The sequence below is a fragment of the Manis pentadactyla genome, chromosome 8 (assembly GCF_030020395.1).
Source record: "Manis pentadactyla isolate mManPen7 chromosome 8, mManPen7.hap1, whole genome shotgun sequence".
Taxonomy (NCBI): Eukaryota; Metazoa; Chordata; class Mammalia; order Pholidota; family Manidae; genus Manis; species Manis pentadactyla.
Genome location: NC_080026.1, coordinates 26,016,113 through 26,035,000, shown reverse-complemented (window position 1 = coordinate 26,035,000; position 18,888 = coordinate 26,016,113). Strand labels below are relative to the sequence as shown.

The following is an 18,888-nucleotide window of genomic DNA, read 5'->3' as shown; positions in this document are numbered from 1 at the left end:
ATACAATTTAAACTAAGAAACAGTGAAAGCTGTATACTATAGTTTCAGATCACTTGGGCACTGAATTCCTCAAAAGGTGCTCATCCATTTAAGAGAGAGAAAAATATCTCAGATTTTAAACAGCACGATAGCTTGATCTGTTGATCTTCTATTGATTACTTATTTGGGGGAGGGAATATCTGTCACCTTGTCAGGAGTACCTTTCTTTCCTAGTGCTGATTATAAGAAGAAACATGAAACACCATATAAAGAATAAGAATCACTGTATTGTCATGTTAGCAATCTATTTTAAGGAGGAATACATTATACTTTTTTACGTAGAATATGTTTTGACTTTTTGTCATAGAAAATCATTAATTACAATTACCTCTTCCCAGAAGAGTACAGTCATTTACCTCTTATCACCTGAGATTATTTTAAAATGGTCCACCTTGTCATGATTTCAAAATACACCTTTATATATTTATTCTTGTGATAAATAAAGTTAGCTAAACTGACTGGTTCTGTGTTTATTGTTTGCTTAAAAGAGTACCTTCACTTAAGTGGGATTTAAATTTTTATCTTCAAAATATTCATGTTCAGGTCTCCTGTTTCAAGTAGAGTGTGTGTGGGTTTAAGTGGAAATAACACACAGAAACCAAGATAAATGAAGAACAACTAAAAATGGATTACATACAATAGATCGTGACATTTAATCCCACGAATTATAGAAAAAGTTATCTGGAGTCTTGATTTTACACTAATGTGTTAAACAAAAAAGAAAGAAAGGTAACTTACATATATACACACTCACATTTCTGGGTTGCCTCTTAATTCTAACAATTATTTCACATCTCACCCCCTGCACTCAACCCAGTCACAAAACTAAGTGTGTAAAAAAATAAATAAATATGAATCATTATGATGAATACATTCTTCAGTTGAAAAAGGAAAGCAAAGTTCAACCAGATCCTTCTCAAAATGTTTGCTGCCCTTACATCCCTTATGTGTCCCCGTGGCTTGCTCTTCCAAAGTCTGGTTTTCAGAAGCCCGTATTAATTTCTGACCAAGCTTGCAGCATCCGCTGTAACGTACTTGGCTTCATTAGCTATCTTACTTTCTTGGGTCACAAACACACAATATCTGATGAGACATTGATCGTCTTCCTCCTCTTTCCTCTTTTCAGCTCCTCTAACTTTCCTGTCAGGAGCCTGAAAAAATATGCGCAGTTACTGTTGCTGAGGGGAGACAAAGTTTAACTTCTGGGTTGGCAATCGGAGAATAATTCATGAGCAGATTTCTAGCAAATGATATGATTTACTAAATTTTGGTCTTTGATTTATATTTATATACTCCTGCTACTGCTAAGGTTTTGCCAACCTCAATTAGATCATGAATGAGATCATTTTAATTCAGCCCCCAAACTGTGACCTGCTCATGGTCTGAAAGTGTTCAAAAAGTAATTTTAAGCCTCCTTTTGATTTGAAAAGGAATAGGGCATACTTGGTGTTTCATACAAATAACATAAAACTTAATTATTGGATGATTTGGCAAAGGACCTTCTCGCCAAACAACAGTCAATGCCAGCCACTGTGCTGCTGGCAATGCCCGAGCCCCCTGTACACAGCATTTGTTCACTGTGTCTCAGGGCAAGATGCTTGCAGATAGGGTGCACGGATCTGAGAGGCAGAGTGCCATGCAAACGGGGTACCGTATTTATAACTCCAGTTAAAAAATGCTGTCTCACCTAGAAGGAAAGTAGATCTGCGCTGTCAAATCACCAGGAGGCTGTGACAAAGGGAGCTTGCAGCCTGACACACGGTGTAACAACATAGCAAACACCTTTAATTCTGTCATGTCTCATACCCTTTACTTTCTCACACATTTGTGGCTGCTCGAACATTGACACCTACATTCTTTTTCGGAACTAAATAAGGCAATCTTATTTAAGCCCAAATGCAACACCTGTAAAGTTATTCTTGTGCCCAGCAAAAAATAACCATTAACTCCTTCCTCTTATGAATGCCTCTCTGCTTGTGTTGGAAAGTCTCGAGTTGGTAACAGCCGGCCTGAGGCCCTGACGCTGACGTTCACATGACCTTCCAAGCTCCAAAAGATAGGCAACACTTCCCCCTTGAAAAGATGCGAGGGCTGCGATAATGTCACTGTCCCAACTGGACTCTTGCAGTTTTTTGAGTTGAAGCCCCTTTCTTCATCACAAACTTCTGGTGTCTTTTATAGTAAGGAGAGAGGCCCCAGCTGCTTCATTCCCTCTAGCTACCGTAGTCTAATATTTTAAAAGCTGAAAATGAAAATAGCTTTTCTAAAGATATTTCCTGGAATTTTTAATGTGCTGCCTTGATTCCTTTCTTTTCTTTTCTTTTTTTTCCCTTGCCAATTATAAACCACCATTTGGAGGGCTCATGAGCGCTGTAAGTCCACCTCATCTAATTAAACCACATTGTTTTAAAAGCTTGAACAGTTTTCATGTCTACAGGACTGGTCTGAATAATAAACTGCTAGAGCCAGAATTCTGAGTAGAGTCTTTGGAGAACCAGGATTTTATCTGCTGAGCGCAAAGGGCCAGGCACTTAAAGAGTTAAAGAGTGTTCCCGCATTGCTGGGTAGGTTAATATCACAGCTGCCTGGTAAAGCATTATCCCAGTACCTCACTTAACAAAAGCCTCCTTTTGCAAACAGACTCCCACTTTCCCCCCAAGTGTCCAAAGGTGTTTACTGAAGTAAATCTGCCTAAATCCTTCATTGCTTGGGTCATGGGGGTGGATGGGAGGGGTGGAAGGTGTAGGGATAATCTCTTTTTGTAAATTCTGTAAATCTTCTGGGAAAAAGAAAAAAAAATTCAAGAATCTGTGTCACATGCTCCTGTACAACTTCTAATATATCTGCTAGTTTTGCTCTTATAAGCGAAATCTGCCACAGTGGTTATCGGAACAGCCCCTGTTTCTCATTATTCACTGTTGTTTGAAGCAATTGCACTTCCAAAGTTGGGTGTGTGTGCGTATGTGGTGTGTGTGCATGCACACGCACACACTATATGCTTAATCTAATTGTTGAAGAAAAACTCTTGGTATCTTTAAAGTGGTTTCAGAAAGGGAAAAAAAAAGACAAGACAGTTTAGTAGCAAGATAATGTAGCTGAAAAGTTGTCACGAGAGGTTGCTGCTCTAGCTGTGGCCTCAGTCCAGTGCCATGAACTGCATGCTACTTTTACATGTTGAAAATGGAGGCAAATGACACAGTAAAACCTGACAGGTCCGCCTGCGAGGGTTTAAACAGTTCCCACTAGGAAGGAGCCCTTCAGGCATAAACTTTCTCTCTCCAGAGAACGTGAATACCACCAACCCCTCCCTACAAATCTTGAAGCATCCAGTTTGAGATACAAAAAGGCTGTCATCTCACAAATGTTAAACATACTAAAAAAATCTGAAAAAAAAGTATGGAGAAGGTGTGAAAAACGTGGCACTTTACAGCCCTCAAAGCTTTTTAAAATAGAACAACTTTTCCCCCTAAAATTCTTTTCAGAGATTTTTTTTTTTCCTTTTTGGCTCATTTGGGTTTCTTTCTTGGCTTTTTTCCCCCTTTCATTTGAAAATATGAATTATCATAAAAAGTCAAGGGAAAAAATGGGAAAGTCTTTTCCAGTTTTCCTGAAGATTTATCAGTGTGTTCAGGCTGGGTGTACGCACCTCTCCCTTTTTCTCTGGGCCAGACACCCATCACTGAAACCAGACCAGGGCCCCTGGAGACTTTATCCCTTCTCTGCTCCTGAGCAGCCTCCAGCTCCCCCAACCCTGCCCCCACCCCCCAGTCCCCCCGGGGCCTCACCTCCCTGGTCTGATGGTAAACAATAAGGGGAAAGCCATATAGTAGGCAGCACTCAAGACTGGGAAGTCCACACACCTGACCCCAAGTCTAACAGGCTTCTGGGGGAGAATCTGATCCCTCCCTGACACTTTTTACCTCAAGTGTTGAGCGGGTGGCCATGAATAGTACAGACATGCCATCTTGTAACACTATATGCCTGTCAGGAGGGACAGGCCTGGTTGAGCATCAACTATATAAGGCTGGTAACTAGGGAAAGACCAACAAACAGCCACAAACACCTAAGCTATTTTACTCAGCTACTACCCTCTACCTCTCCTCTCTCTCCCTCCCTCCCTCTCTCTCTCTCCCTCTCTCCCTCTCTCCCTCTCTCCCACTCTCTTTCTTTTCATCTTGGCTTTCTGTGGCAGAATGCAAATGGAGCCTGCCGGCGGTGAAAGGGCTGAATTGTGATTAAGAAGAAGAAGAGCTCCTTTCTTTGTTCTCCCCTCAGGGGATGTTTACTGGGAGAGACACAGCGGATCAGATATGAAAGGCATTCAGGTCAGCATTGATGTGAGCGAAAGTGAAATCATACCTAAGGCATTCAAAAGACCGCCGTGTCAGGGGTTCAGCTAACGGTGCAGCGATGGTGTGTGTCTTTCCGGAGAGGCAAGAATCTTTTCACAGACTGGCAAATTTTTTTCCTCCTAATTTACTACGAAATTATAAAAGTTTCCTCACCCTGCTTACCTCCCACCAGATGACACGGGAGTTAGTATTTTCTCTCCTTACGGACCACACGCGAAACCAGACCAACTTCTAATAACTGTATTACCTAAATGAACCAGCAAGGCACCCTCTGAACTGTGAAATGCTTTTTTTAAAGCAGGTGTATTCATGTGTGCTACATATATGTGTAACATGGAGGAGAGAACTGAATGAAGAGAACAGTAAAAAAATGCACACATGGATGGTTTTTCCTCTCACTTTCCTCAGAGGAAACATGAGACAAGACACACACACACATGCACACACACACACTCCCACACACGCATACAGTATAAAAACAGTACAAAACACCTTACAACGAAATTCTTTATTTACTTTGTAACTACTAGTTACACTTCTCCTGAGAGCTTTCACTCTGACATGACTGTCACCCAAGATCAAAGTATTTGGTACATGGCTATTAAGGCAAAGACTTCCACAGAGTCTACTGATTATTATTGCTTTCCTTTTAAAAATATGCTTGATGAAGAAATACGTGAGTCTTACTTTTTAAAAGTTTACACTCCCCACAGCCCAGTCATTCAATAGGTTTTCCAAGTGGTAAGCTGGTGCTGTTGGCATAAACAGAGCTATGTAAATATATACAAAATTCACACATCACAGCAAACATACAAATAATGAGGAGGTGCCTAGATACTACAGGGCTTTAAAATAAAAAGGAAAATTACATATCATCTTCTGATTGCTAAAGAAAAAAAAAAGAAATAGGAGGGGGGAAGAGGGCTACATGTATGGGTTTTAAAGCATCCTTCGCTCTGCTCTGCATTATTTTTCTCAACCTTCCCATCTTGGCTAAAGAGCATATTTGGGCTTATGTTAACATCTGCTTTTGTGGTGACATTTAATTCTGTATATTTTCAACTAGTGTTTCTGCATCACAGATTTTCCTCCTTTATCTCTTTGCTCTAAAAAGACAACCAAAGAGCAATCAAAAAGGTGTCTGACTTGGCCATTCAGACAATTGCCCCCTTGTGGGAATGCGGGAATGAATGGTACAGTGGACACCCCAGCACCATTGACGTTATAAACATGTAAATGAAACACATTAGGGCAGACAATCAATTGTCTGTGAGCATTGCAAACCTGCACTCCCTCTCACTGTGACAGGCACAAAATAGTGTCTACCTTGGGAAGCCACGGTGCTGGAGAGGAAAAGGACAAAGAGTTCCCTTTCACACAGAAGAAAATGCACCTTAAAAGCCTTGGAAGAATGCAGATGACAAAAACTGTTTTAAGGAAAAGAATCTCTCCCACATCTTGGAATAAACGCGGCACTGCTAGAGAGCTAGCAACACCCTCCTTTCCTACCTTTAGGGTAGATACACATTTTTCCCAGGAAATATTCTTAACACAGCATTAGGGTGGCTGATAGCCTCTTGGAATATTCTTTACTTTGAGCAAATTAAGCAAGCAAGAAAGGAAGCATCTGAAACATACGACATAGCAGTTTAGTAGGGAACTTTAATCTTGGCTTTATTTGTATTTTGAAATAGATGCTTAAAGTCCAGAACTTATTTTTATTTGGCAACCGAGAAACAATGTAAAGTTTGAAATATTTAGCCCACCCTTACTCCTGGTGGAAGGCATGTTTCTACCCCAATTGTCGCAGTTTTTCCAAAGCAAATTAAAACAAATAGATCAGTGAAGATACATAGCCCCCAGCCTTGTGTGTGAGCAGCATGACCAAACTTGCAGAAGATCTCTGCAAGGAGAGCAGGATGGGGATGGAGATTTGGGGAACACCCTTAGAACTAGTACCTGCCATACCAACTGCCTCTGAGTGCTTTACGAAGCAGGAGAAGAGGCTCCCTGTAAGCTCATGAACTTAATGGAGAAGCTACTTGCAGAATATTTCCACACTTGCAAAGATAGCCCAGTCTGCACTGACAGCAATCCGAAGGAAACTTCACTGCCTCAGTGTGCACTGAGGGGCTCTGACATGCCGGTGGCCCGTCCCAGTCCCAACTTCACCTCTCAGAGGGGAAGGCAGGAGCCACATCCCTAACAGGGGCTGGTTGCATTTCTTACCCTTTACATTTAAGCATCCTTGAACAAGAACAACTTCTCTGTCCTCCATATCCTCTAAGTATCACCTCTCCTTAAGGAAGTGGTAAGGATTGAGGGCTTATCTTAAACAGGGATAATCATTTCTGCTCATCTGTTTGTTTCTCTTCTAGGATCCAAAGCCCTGAAATCATCCAACTTTATCCCTTGTCTTTACCACTGAAAACCAGAGACCAAAGGCTTTTGTAAAAATCTCCCTCACTCCCCCAAACAATCCCCAACCCTTTGGCTGACTGAAACTTTTAAGAAAAATCAAATTTAACTTTTCTTTCTTCCATTTCCTTCCACTCCCCCCACCCCCCATCCCCAACTCCTAATTCAGTTTTCATTTAAAAGACAACTTCATCCCCCTTTTTGGAAAGAAACAGTTTCCGGATTTGATTTTTATTACAAGGTGCATGTGTATGGGTGATTTTTCAGAGGCTGATGCGGGAGGGCAGTGGGCTGGAGAGCTGGCCCCGGCTTCCCAGGCTCCGCAGGAGGTCGGAGGAAGCCGAGCATCCCCAGGAGCCGAAGCCCAAATCAGGGGCCAAAGCAACAAACTTTCCAAGTTACAACCGGGCCGCGCCCCTGGCAGGCAGCAGCTGGGCATCTCCCGCTCGGAGGGCTCATTCCTGACTCGGAGGCTGTGTGGAGATAGGGGGGGATAGCCAGCAGAATGGGGAAGGGGGGCTGGGTTTTCCCCCTCCTCTCCAGCTTCAGTGAAAGTGTTACAAAGTGAGTCAGGCGACTGAGGATCATCTGACTGAACTTTCTTGAAACCGACACACATTCTTGTCTGCCGGCAACTTGCTTTTTGCCTCCTTCCCCCTCACCCCCGCTCACCCTTTCCTCCTGCACATCTTATTTTCTGGGAAGAGGTTTCACCCCTTCCATGTGGGGCAAAGGAGGCTGTCGGCTATGGATCCACATGGCCCTGGCACTGTCTTTGCCAGGCATCTTGCTAGCCTGAGTCTTGAGGGCTGTGTTTTAGACTCTTGTTTCTCTCTTTGTACATTTATTTTCCTCGAACTGCCTGCCTCCTTCTCTGTTTTTTAATAATCGTATACAGCATCATCTTTGAGCCGACGTACTTGAGCAGCCTTCCAAGCACAGACACACTGCTTTGCATGCTTTATCTCCTTGTCACCTTAGTCTAAATATACATTGTTGACTTCATTAAAATTATATAAAGTACCATTCCAGTTTCCTGGATGACCATCTTTTTTTTTTTCTTGCAGCTTCTACTTCTGTGATTAGTCTTGCCATTATTCCTTCCCAGGAATTTCTATATGATTTTGATAAGCATCATCATATTTAGTGTTATCAGCAAAGACACAAGCTCAAAAGTGACATCTTTTCCATGAATCCAAGAAAGAAGAAAAATCCACTCAGTTCAGATAAATCCTGGCAATTCCCAAAGGGAAAGGCACTGGATATGTGTTTGATGAGAAAGAAAATGAAAAAAGGGGGTAAAAAAAACTCTTCTACCTGCTTCTCAAAACCGGGACATTACTCAGTCCAATTAAACCCAAAGAAAAACACTGACAAGGAACCAATTCACAGCATATTTTCCACAGATTACTTGGGAAAAAGAGACAGGTAATAGTCAAAGTTAGAGAAGGTGTAAGCAATGGACAGGCTTGCAGTTAAGCGTGCAGGTTCTGAGCTAAATGCCTTAAAATGTGCAATTGAACTTTCCATTCCGGAGTGTTGAGGCTTCTCCCAAGTTAGTGGCTGGGCAGAGGGAAAATGGTTGCAGTGTACATGACTGAGCACCTCCCTGGCACTCCCTTCCACCTGCGAACACCCAGCAGGCCTCCCTCTCTACCCGTTTCCCCCACTCCCCCAGGGTTCCCAGGAAGCCTGGAGCCTTCCATTTCCCCAGACCTCAGCTCTGGCCTGACCTCACAGCCGGGGCCAGGCTGGTCATCGGTGGCAGAATCCAGAAGGGGATGGGAGGAGGCAAGCAGGAAGAAACAAACATTCTCAATAGTCTCTCCTGCAAAAGAACACTTCTGGGGAAGCTTGCTTTAAATCTCACTCTCTTTTCTCTCAAAAAAAAACAACTGTTTAACATACAGAGAAAAAAAAAAGCCTCTTTGACACAAAGCTTTTGTTATCTATGATCAGCAACATGCTTTAGATAGTTGTAAAAGGGGGGAAAAAAGCCCCACAACAGTCATTGATTTTAGAAATCAATAACGAACATTTAATAAAAGGAACAGAGGAAATACAGGAGAGGAGAGGGGAACATTAGGTGTAATTTTAGTGTCTACTAAATTATCCAGAGATGGGGAAGGGGAGGTCTCCTGTGTAAGGACCACCTTAAATAATGCCAGACACCAGAATGAAGGAAAAATTAAATTAAGAGAGAGAGAGAGAGGGTGGGAGGGATGGAGAGAAGAGACTGACTTAAAAAGAGGCAGCCTGAACTGGATCTTGGGGAAGCAGATCGGAATATATTATTGTACTTGTTTTTTTGTAATACTAAGCCAAGCAAATAGATCAAAGGCAGCACAAAGGGAAAAGGCAGGATAACGTAACGAACAGTTTCTGACTAAAATTCCTCTATCACTCCCCCATATGGCTCGACACCTCCACCACAACAAGCAAAAGACACACACACACACACACACACACACACACACATTCTCTCCCTGTACAGAGGGAGACACTGAGAGAGACAGAGAGAAGCATCATTTGTCTCTAATCAAAATTCTCTCGTCTTTGTGTTTTTCTCCCTCCAGCGCCCCACACTGCGCCCCCAGGCGCCCCCTCCCCGCGCCGCGCCGCTCAGGGCAGACCGGCGGCGCGCAGGATTGTCTCCTCTAGAGGAAAGTTGCTCCAAGTGGGCCCGGCCGGTCCCCTCGGGGCGCGGGCTGGGCTTGCGGGAGGCCGGAGGCCGGGCCGGCGCCGCGTCCCCGCGTCCGGCTCGGGAGCGGCCCCGCGGCCCCGCGGCCCCGCGCCGGGTGATCAGGCGGAGAGCGAGCGGAGTGAGAAGTTTCCCTTCCCAGTCTGAGCTGGCGCTATTTGGCTTGTTTGTTTTGGGGGGTTGGTATTTCTTTTTCAAGTCAGTACCCTCCGTCAGCTCCCCCCCCCCCGGCACCCTCTCTGCTCCCCAGCTCTCTCCCCTCCCCCCGGCGCCTTCTGCGCTCTTGCCAATCACTTTTCTCTTTTATTCCCACGATTTTGTTTGGGGGTAATACCTAGGGGGTTGGTCTCTCTCGCTCTCTCTCTCCCTCTCCTTCCATGCGTCTCTCCAAGATGGACCTACTACACTGTCACCCCTTTAATCTCCCGCCTCTGGTCTGTATGTCCCGCGCACCCCCATCTCCTTCCTCCTTCCTGACTCAGCCTGGGTAACGGGCTCCTTCTGACCACGTAGAACCTGCCCAGAAAAGTCTCCCTGCTCGCTGCGACTCCGCCAGCCCCCGGCGTGGGGCCAGAGCCCGCTGGAGAGGAGCCCCCCGCCCCCCGGGCGCGCACGGACCCCGCCGGACCCCGCGCCGGGCCGGCCGAGTCCCTCCCACCCTGGGGTCCGGGCGCGCCCGGCCGGGCCCCGCTGCCCGCGGACCGTTACTTGGAGGCTGGAGAGGCGGCCGGGAGACTCCGGCAAGAAACTTTAAGTCTTGCTGAGGCACAGCCCCGGGGCCCCTCTCCCGCCCTGGCAGTCCCTCCGCCACCCCCGCCCCCGCCCCAGGATCCTGCACGACCTGGCGCCCGGGCCCCCGCCCTGCCCTCGCCGGACGCGCCCGCAGCACGGCCGGGGACCCGGCTGACCGGGCGCTAGCGGAGCGGGAGGCAGAGGCGGAGGGAAGGCGGAGGCGGGGGCGCGAGGGGCGGCGGGGGTGGGGGCGCGGGGCCCAGGCCGGACCCCAGCGCCCGGAGCCCCCCGGCGCCCCACGCTCACTTTCCCCAGCACTTCCCCAACTCCCCCCGGTCCGGTCGCCGCGCACGCCGGGCTCCGGCGCCGGCCGCGGAGGGAAGCTCGCCCGCGAGCCCCGGGCGCCGCCGCCGCCGCCTCGGTTCCTTTTCTCGTTCCCCCTCCTTCTCCCCGGGTCTCGAGCCGCGGAGTGGCCCGGAAAAGTTTGGTTCGGGCCGCTTCTTACCGTTTTTCCTCCTGGGATTGGCTTGTTTGCGCCTCTTGCACCGGGGGCCATCCGCCATGATCGGCTGCTTCATTGATAAGAGCGGATCAGATGGCAGTTCGCATGGACTCGGCGCCCTGCTTCGGCAGCACGCAGGCTCGATCTAGCAACCAAACACAGCGACAATGTGGGCATCGCCCGCGCCCATTGAAACGCGCGCGGGCCGCCCCGGGGAGCCGGGCCAGGGCCCCGGCGAGCACCCATCCGCGCCCCCCAACGCCAAAGCGAAACTTCAGCGGCCCCCTCCCCGCCCCCCACCCTCAGCCTTGGCCCCGAGGCGCTTTGTGTTTGTTACTGTTTGGTGTGTTGCACCCGCGAGGGGATCTGAGAGACAAGAATTACATCTTCAAAATGAGTCATAACTCCTGACCGTATGAGGGAATGCACACGGCGGTACAGTAAGGCTGCTTGACTCAGGGCTAGGCGGACCCTTTCCTCCGAAAAGTCCTCAGCCCGGCTCGGGAACTTGGGGCGAGGCGAAGCTTTCTTTCGCTCTCATCTTGTCTCACCCACACCCCCCACCCCATTCCCCAGAGGAAACAAACAAACAAACAAACAACGCGAAGCAGTCCTCGGATGAAGCACTCTCGGGCAAATTGATAATAGTAATTATAGGAAGCCCACTCGCCCTGAGCCCCCTCCCCTCCCCTTTTGAGTTCATCGAGGCGCTGTCTCTTACTCCCCCACACCCCCGCCCCCAAATTAAGATTTCCCGTTTCACGCCGCAGTAAGAAATATAATTATAAGCCTCTTTGGACACTGCCCCCCCACCTCTGCCACTTTGACAATATTTACTTAAGTATTTCCCCCCACCACACATTCACACACATGCTCCCCCACACTGGTTCCCTTAAATAGTTCCAGTAGAATTTTTTTTTTTCTCCTCAAGAAAGGAAAGAGAAAGTCCAACCGCTACGGCAATACTTTTAAGCTCTACTAAATGATCGTATCCTTTCTGGCTTCGAAACTTTTGTACCTAAAAATCGAGAGAGGCGCTGCATTTTTTTCAGCTGAAACTGTCAAAACTTGGAGAAGGGGAACCTCGGAGGCAGGCAGAGAGGAGGTGAATCCCGAAACTCGGTGGAGGTTGGGAAGATGCTGTGCCTCGAGGATTAGTTTAAACAGGGGCTATAAAAGATGTAACAGATGCAAACTGTAACACAAGGGCCATTAACCCTTTCTCTGCCGAGCACACTCAGTCCCCACGCCCCGCACCTATTGTCTCCTGTGCTAGAAGCTTTGCGGAAAACCTGGAAAGTGAGTATCAATTTCCACACATTTGCTGAGAGGGGTTGGAGGGTGGTGGCAGAGAGAAGAGGAAGTGGATGATTTAGAAAGCACCTTGAATTTAGGCACCTAGGCATAGTGGGAGACTTTTAAGTTTGACACATTTTTTCATTTCTTGGCTCTCCTATTGATTTGAAATTGTTGGGGAAAATCCTGAAATAAAGAAATGGTCACACAAGTGTCTGGGATGAAACAGCTGGCCTGTCTGTATTCATGCTGAGACTTACACATGATTGCATATAAATACATGTTTAATAAAGTAAGCTGCTAGTTTTATGGGTATGTGTGTGTGAGGGAGACAGGACATTTGTGCTGTAAACTTTATCTTTGCCTGTTATTTCTAACTCTAGAGTTAGTAATCTTGCCTTCATCATTATAGGGGGAGCATGTAAAATATATAAGTAGGTGGGAAATAAACACATTCATGTTAGCGGGTCTCACCACTGTTCCTGGGAACTCCTGCTATCTGTCTCCACTTTTCGGTGCCAAAGTATGGAATGGGATATGTGTGTGTGTATGTGTCTCCTGTTAAATCCATGTCCATTTTACTTTGCCATTTAAAATACAATTTCAAAAGTTATCCTTAATTAAAAGCTCTGATATCCTGACAGCAGTTTTCTTCCCAGCTGTAGTGACCCCCCCCCACCCCAAACACACACACTTTGGTAAACGACTCAAGTTCCATGAGGACTTTCACTTCTTTATTTATCGTCACAGAAGCGAGGTGTTACTTCACATACATACACACAAAGAATGAAATAAAGAAATGAAACTCGCTAAGCAGACAACAACAGTCAAGTTTCTACTTAGAAAACAGCCTTCTCCGGTGGGAGACGATGGACTGCCATTTCTAAGATAAAGACTTGCCCCCAAATTTGGTAGGTTTGTATCAACCAAGTTTTGTAATTATTAACAGGTATCTGCCAAGTTTTAATTGCTGAATGTAATGAATTGGAACTAGAGGTGAAAATAGAGCAGAATCTCTCCCCTTGAAGAGTTCTTATTCCAACCATATAGTTCTTAATGAAAGTTTTCCTAGGTTGGGTAGCAAAAGGCACCTTTGGTTACCTGAGTGGACAGGTACAGGGAAAATTATTTGGAGGAGGAAAGGGGGAAAAAGGAAGGAGAGAGAACAGGAGTGTGAGAGACAGCGAAGAAGTCACTCTTGGGAAAAGCTTGCCGTAAAGGAGCCTAACCCACCTGAAATTCCTCCCCACAGACACTCCTTTTCACTTCACTCACATCCCCACTTAAAAGAAGAAAATCATGAAAGGAAGGCGGGGAATGACTGTAACAAAAATGAATAAAAAGAAAGAAAAGGCGGGTGGGGGGGAAAACCTACCTGCGAAGTCTTGTTTGTAGTTTTGGCCAGAAATGGTGAGAAGAAAAAGCATGAAGAAGCCGCGAAGTGTGGGGGAGAAAAAGGTGGAAGCGAAGAAACAGCTCCCGGAGCAAACTGTACAAAACCTCGCCAAGAGTGTCGGGAGGCAGGACCGTTATTCCTGCGGAGCAGGTTAGAACTGATCTCTTTCGGCCACTCCAGGAAACACAAACCTGGGGACGGACTGACGTGTTACGCCTCTTCTAATGACATTTTTTTCTTTTTCTTTTCTGTAGGAGAGAGAGGAGAGACCCTGAAACACGCGCCACCTATCTTTGTGGGGAGGGATAATTGAAGCGCCCTGAGCGTGAGCATCATGTGAAAACGTGATCGCCAAGTTTCTCTCTGGGAAAGGATCTGGGATAGATTATACCTTGAAGTCTCCGCAAACGCTTTAGTGGAAGAAATGAAATTCCACCTCCCTCCCTTCCTCTCTCCCTCCCTCTCGCCTCCCTCCCTTCTCCACGCCCCCCCCCCACCCACCGCCGTCAAGCCTTTGGCATCATTATCCTCATCACTAAATCCTACAGAGTACAAGGCGGAAAACGGTGCACACCATTCACAGAACTGGAGAACTCTAAGGGGCGAAAGTTAAAGGGAAAGATCCTGGGTCTTCAATCCATATCGCCTCTTCTCATACAGATATCTCAATGATCAGATCTGAGATGCACATTAAGTTGTGTGGATTTCTCAGCTCGGCTTCTGGAACTGAATTCTTTGTCTTTCCTCTTAAAAAAAAATTTTTTTTTTCCTTTTGAGATGCCAGAACCTGGGTGGGGGGTGGGGGCAGGGGGGTGTGTGTGGGGTGGAATAAAGCTCCATGTGAACTGCATCTCGAGGTGTGTGTGTTGGGGGTGTGTGTGTGTGATGAATTTCTGGATTGGGTCCCAGTATTAAAAAGTAGTTTGGCATTTTAAAAAGGGGTCTCTAAGTAAATTAACATAGAGCGCTGGGTTCACCGATCTCTGAATCTCTCTACATCTAACGGAGACCTCACTACAAAGTGAGGGAGTGTGTGTGTATAGAGGCAGGAGGAAAAGGAAAAAGGCCATAGAGGAACTTAGCAGGGAAGGAAGAGCATGATATTAAACGGTATGGGGTCTAAGTTTTGGAATATATATTTTTGGATATTGCAATTAAAATAAAATTAAAAAGAAAAGACTCCACCTTTGCTCTGAAGGGATTGGTTATGTAAATATGGAAGGGATTTCCTGGAGAATACAGCTTTCTACTGTATGGTTAATTAAATAATCACTCAAAAGCTTCCAACGTGACGCTTCTGTCGTAATCCAATCAGGTTACATAGGTCCTAAACAAGAAAGATATTTTCCACATCTGGAAGTCAGCAATTTAGCAAGTACTGCACATTATTAACCAATTCAGAGCCCACTTCCCAGGGGAATTTTTTTTGAAGTTTAAGTGTTCTTAACCAATGCTCTGCTGTTTTGTTAATCAAAAAGCTGGTTTACACTGCACATAATTGGAACTAATATAGAAGTAAATAAAGACAGCCAAATTTGAGGATGCTGAGCACAGGCATTTATCGGGAAGGGAAGATATCTCTTAGTCTCCAATGGTTCAAGCTCAATTTTAAAAAGAACTTTGAGTCTTTTTTTTTTTTTTTTTTAAAGAGTGAAAGTGTTTGAGAACTCAGAGCACAAGTAAACTTTCAGTCCCACAGTTTCTGGGCTTCCTTGCAAAGGTAAAGGTGGAGGTGTCAAGGGGACTAAAGAACAGCCCACACCAATTTTTCTGCTTTAATATTGCTAACATGTTACAGCCCCGGTTTCAGTTTGATGTAATCTGAAACAAATAATACCCCGATCCAACACTAGACTTTTACTTATATTAAGATAAACTGCTTTGAACTGTGCTTTGAATGTGTGCCTAGAGCAAGACTTTGAATGCAAAAGTCACTGGCAATTGCACTCAGAGGAGGGAAAAGCCACCACATGGGTTGCCACATCCACACTCCCAGAGGTGTATGTCTCTGTATTTTGTATGTTTTTTTTTGGTGGTGTGTGTGTGTGTGTGTGTGTGTGTGTGTGTGTGTGTGTGCTGGGGAGCAGGCAATAGCTACCCAGCATGGCCACAGCCAGTTTTTACTTTAGGGTGCAAGAAAGTAAATTTTCAAAGTTGGTTACAGTCTCACCTCCTTCCTAACTTGAGAATTTATTACAATGAGAATAGCTGGACAAATTATTCTCCTCCCCCACCCCATTAAAGATGAATAACTTATAGAAGAAGTGCATTCAAGATCGCCAGTCTAAAAATTAATAATGAAAAAAAAAAGAAAATTAAAGATTTCCAGCATGGTTCAGAAACATTCTCAATTTTATGTTTTACGTTTATTTTAGTATTATATTATCTATACTAAATATATGCATGCCTTATCAAAGTCCTCCTATAAGATTTATCTCTGTTATTAATATCCTTTTCTTCCACTTCCCACTCCTCCCCCCCATTTTTATATTAAAAACAAATTGGAGTCCAGCTTTCTCCAGAAGTTTGCTTTTCAGCTTCCTCTCTTCCATTCTCGAGGAAGAAGAAGCCCATTGCATAGAGTGATTCCAGGTAAGATCCTACTCCAAGAGCCCTGGTCGCCATCGGAAGTTCACAGACACACACTCACAGGCAAAACCTCAGCTCAGAGCATCCTGTCCAATAGCTAACAAATCACTTGTCTATTATGTATATTAATGCCAGGTTACTTAGGATCTGACTAAAAAAAAAAAAAAAAGACTTAAGTATTTCCATTAAAAACACCTAATCATCTGATTACTCTGGGCTCAGTAATTGTTCAAGAGGCAGGAGGCAGCCCCAACACTTAGCACTGGGAGTTCCGACATGCAAGTATTTGATTTGGGGTAGAAAAGCAATCTTTCAGGTTCTCATCAAGGGGAATATTTGGATGGTGGCACGAGAAGGGTCCCCGCAAGGGGAGAGCGCGCTGTTAGATTGCAACCTCCCCCCCTGCCTGGCACGCCCCTGGCACTCCCCTCCCCATCTGACCAAAAGAGTTCCCACCAACGCAGAAGCAGTGGTATGGGAGGAAGCCGGAATATAAATTTGTTTCGAACACTCCCTTAGTCCGAAGGCCAGTTCGGGGACAATGGGGATGGCGGGATCAGCGGGATGCAGAGCGCCGGACGCAGGGAAAAGTCGAGAGGGGGGAGTGGGGGCTGCTAGTTTTCGGCTCTTTAGACTGGAAAGCAAGTCCTGAAAATGAATCGCTCCTTCTCCGTCTTCCTTCTCCATTAATAATCCATTTCGAGATTAGCGCTGACGAAGGGGATTAAAACAACAGATATATGCAAATGTGAAATAATATTGCAATCGACTATGGAGGAGAAAAATAATTCTTTAGGGTTTCTTTGAGTAAAACAAACTGCCTCCTTCAGGATTCCCTCCACCCAGGCAGGGTGAGAAGATGCACTTCTGTTTTTTAATTCCCAGGACCCTGTGCCTGTCCCCCCCTTTCACCTCTCAGTCTGTCAATTTCCTCAACTTTCACAGCCTCTGCCCCAGCTAGGCTTGCCCGCCCAGATACCCGAAGAGATACAATGTTTCTGTCCTTCAACACTTAGGCTGTAGAAGGAACTCGAATTTGGCCAGAGCTAATTTTTTTTTTTTTAGCAAATTCTGTTTATTTTGTACTATGTGGAGAAAATTTTTAAAAAGGGGACCTATTCTCGTTATGAAATGGAATTGATCTTTCATCTACAGGAATTATTTCGACCCTGTGTTGTTACGCAGGAGGTGGGCAATTTATTGTAGATTTTCAAGCAAAGGGTGATAAGGGGACCCTGGATTAGGGATGTGTTGACGGGGGTGGGCGAGGCGGGGCCGAAGGGGTCCAAGCCAAGCCAAACGGTTTCTCACGTGCAAAGTCGCAATCCAATCCATTCAGAGTTGAGCCTAGGATAGGAGGGGAAAGTCTATTTAAAAAAAAAAACCAGGAGCATCTTTCTTAGAAGCCCTTTCAAAGAAAATCAAAACAGGACCAGGGAACCTCAGACCGTCCCTAACATCCCTGCTGTGAAGCCCGCGGGCTGTGGAATCTCGCACGTCACCTGGCCCCAGCAGGGCGGCCAGCTGAGGGGTTCATTTTATTTTATTTTATTTTTTGAAGTTAAGGCTTATCCTCGGCTTCAGTGCTTTTGCCAACGTCTCCACTGACAGGAACCAGCAAACTTCAGGACTCAAATGAGCGTCTTAATTTATTGATGCAAAACAGGTCTGCTTGTCGCCCCCAATTCTCGGCGCGCTCTGCCCCCCACGCCTCCAGCTTCGGTCCCTACATTTGATCCCAGGGTGAGGTCCCGCAGCACCCGCAGGGTTGCACGCTGGGAGGGGGTCGGTCCCGTCCGCCCGCCCGCCCAGGAACCCTGCGACCCCCGCCCTGCCGCCCGGTCAGCTGACCTGGCTCGCGCGCCTGCTCCCCGCCCGCCGCCCTGTTTCCGGTCTCCGGGGTCCGCGAGCTGCGCGCGGAGCCGGAGCGGCCGCGGCCGGGAGGTGATGCTGGGGGCTGATTACCATGAGAAAGGCTGTGCCTGGAAAAACCTCCTCCACGCGACTGTCAATCTCGCTGGGGGGTGGGGACGAGAAGGGGCCCTGGAGGAGTCCCCAGAAAACTTGGAGTAAGTTGGGTGCGACGCAGGCCTGAGGAGGTGGCTTTCGTCTCAACTTGGAAGGCTGTGGCGTTAAGGGCGCGGCTGAAGCCTTGCCCGGGAATTCAAAACCAAAACTCCTTCCTTCCCTTCCTCCCTCTTGCCCTCCTTTTAGCCCTCCTGCCCTTTATCCTTATTTTCTTGAAATTCTGTCCCAATTGCATTTCCTACATTCTCCTTTCTTTCTGATAACTCCCTTTTGCAATGTCTTGTTTCGTTTCTTAACATCCCCTCTCGTTCTGATTTTTTTCTGCCCCTGTTATGTGTCCAGATTTGTCATTTAGTTTTGAAAACACAACGTTTAATCTGTAATTAATCTACCAGCAGGAGGTCAGGGACACCCTGACTAAAATAACTCTGGGTCATCAGAGAACAAGTTCACCAGGTGTCAGTGAGAAGTAAAAATAATAATAATAGTAATAAAAATAAATATAAATCAATTTCTCAGTAATCACAATGGCTTCTTACTCTGAATTATCACATCAGCTCAAACTGAGTATTTTTTTTTAAGATATAAACTTCCTGGGAAAAAAATGAATAATAGTTGTTACAGGGAAATTCTTTACTAAGTTAAAGCAATGTGAAAACATTTCTCACAGTAACATTTGTGGCAGTGCTTAACAGACTAGAGAAATTGCAAAAGGTAATTTAAGGAAACTTAAATTGTGCTTTATCTTTTATGACTATTTGGAAAGTGTAAAAATTTCCCAAAGCACCCCCATTCCCACAAAGATTGATCAGTTCAGAGGGAAACATCACGTGTA

At 45.9% G+C, this 18,888-nt stretch overlaps 1 protein-coding gene and 1 long non-coding RNA gene across 6 annotated transcripts in view; both read right to left on the bottom strand.

The window, feature by feature from the left end:
* ZEB2 (zinc finger E-box binding homeobox 2) overlaps window positions 1-13,551 on the bottom strand; it is a 129,790-nt gene extending 116,239 nt beyond the window's left edge. Inside the window, exons 1-2 of one of the 5 annotated variants that reach the window (XM_036912715.2) lie at window positions 13,416-13,551; window positions 10,748-10,889 (exon numbers count right to left, since the gene is read on the bottom strand). In XM_036912715.2, coding sequence (XP_036768610.2) covers window positions 10,748-10,820 — 73 coding nt within the window. In that variant the 5' untranslated portion in view covers window positions 10,821-10,889; window positions 13,416-13,551. Of the gene's footprint in view, window positions 1-10,747; window positions 10,890-11,081; window positions 11,455-11,762; window positions 11,883-13,415 lie in introns of those variants that run through there. The other 4 variants (XM_036912718.2, XM_036912716.2, XM_036912714.2 and 1 more) reach the window with 4 other exon arrangements.
* Window positions 13,552-17,199: 3,648 nt separating this feature from the next.
* LOC130684490 (uncharacterized) lies at window positions 17,200-18,579 on the bottom strand. Its single transcript, XR_008998765.1, has 2 exons — window positions 17,991-18,579; window positions 17,200-17,372 (listed from the first exon to the last, which is right to left on the bottom strand). It is a non-coding gene; the product is annotated as an uncharacterized LOC130684490 (long non-coding RNA).
* Window positions 18,580-18,888: the final 309 nt, after the last annotated feature.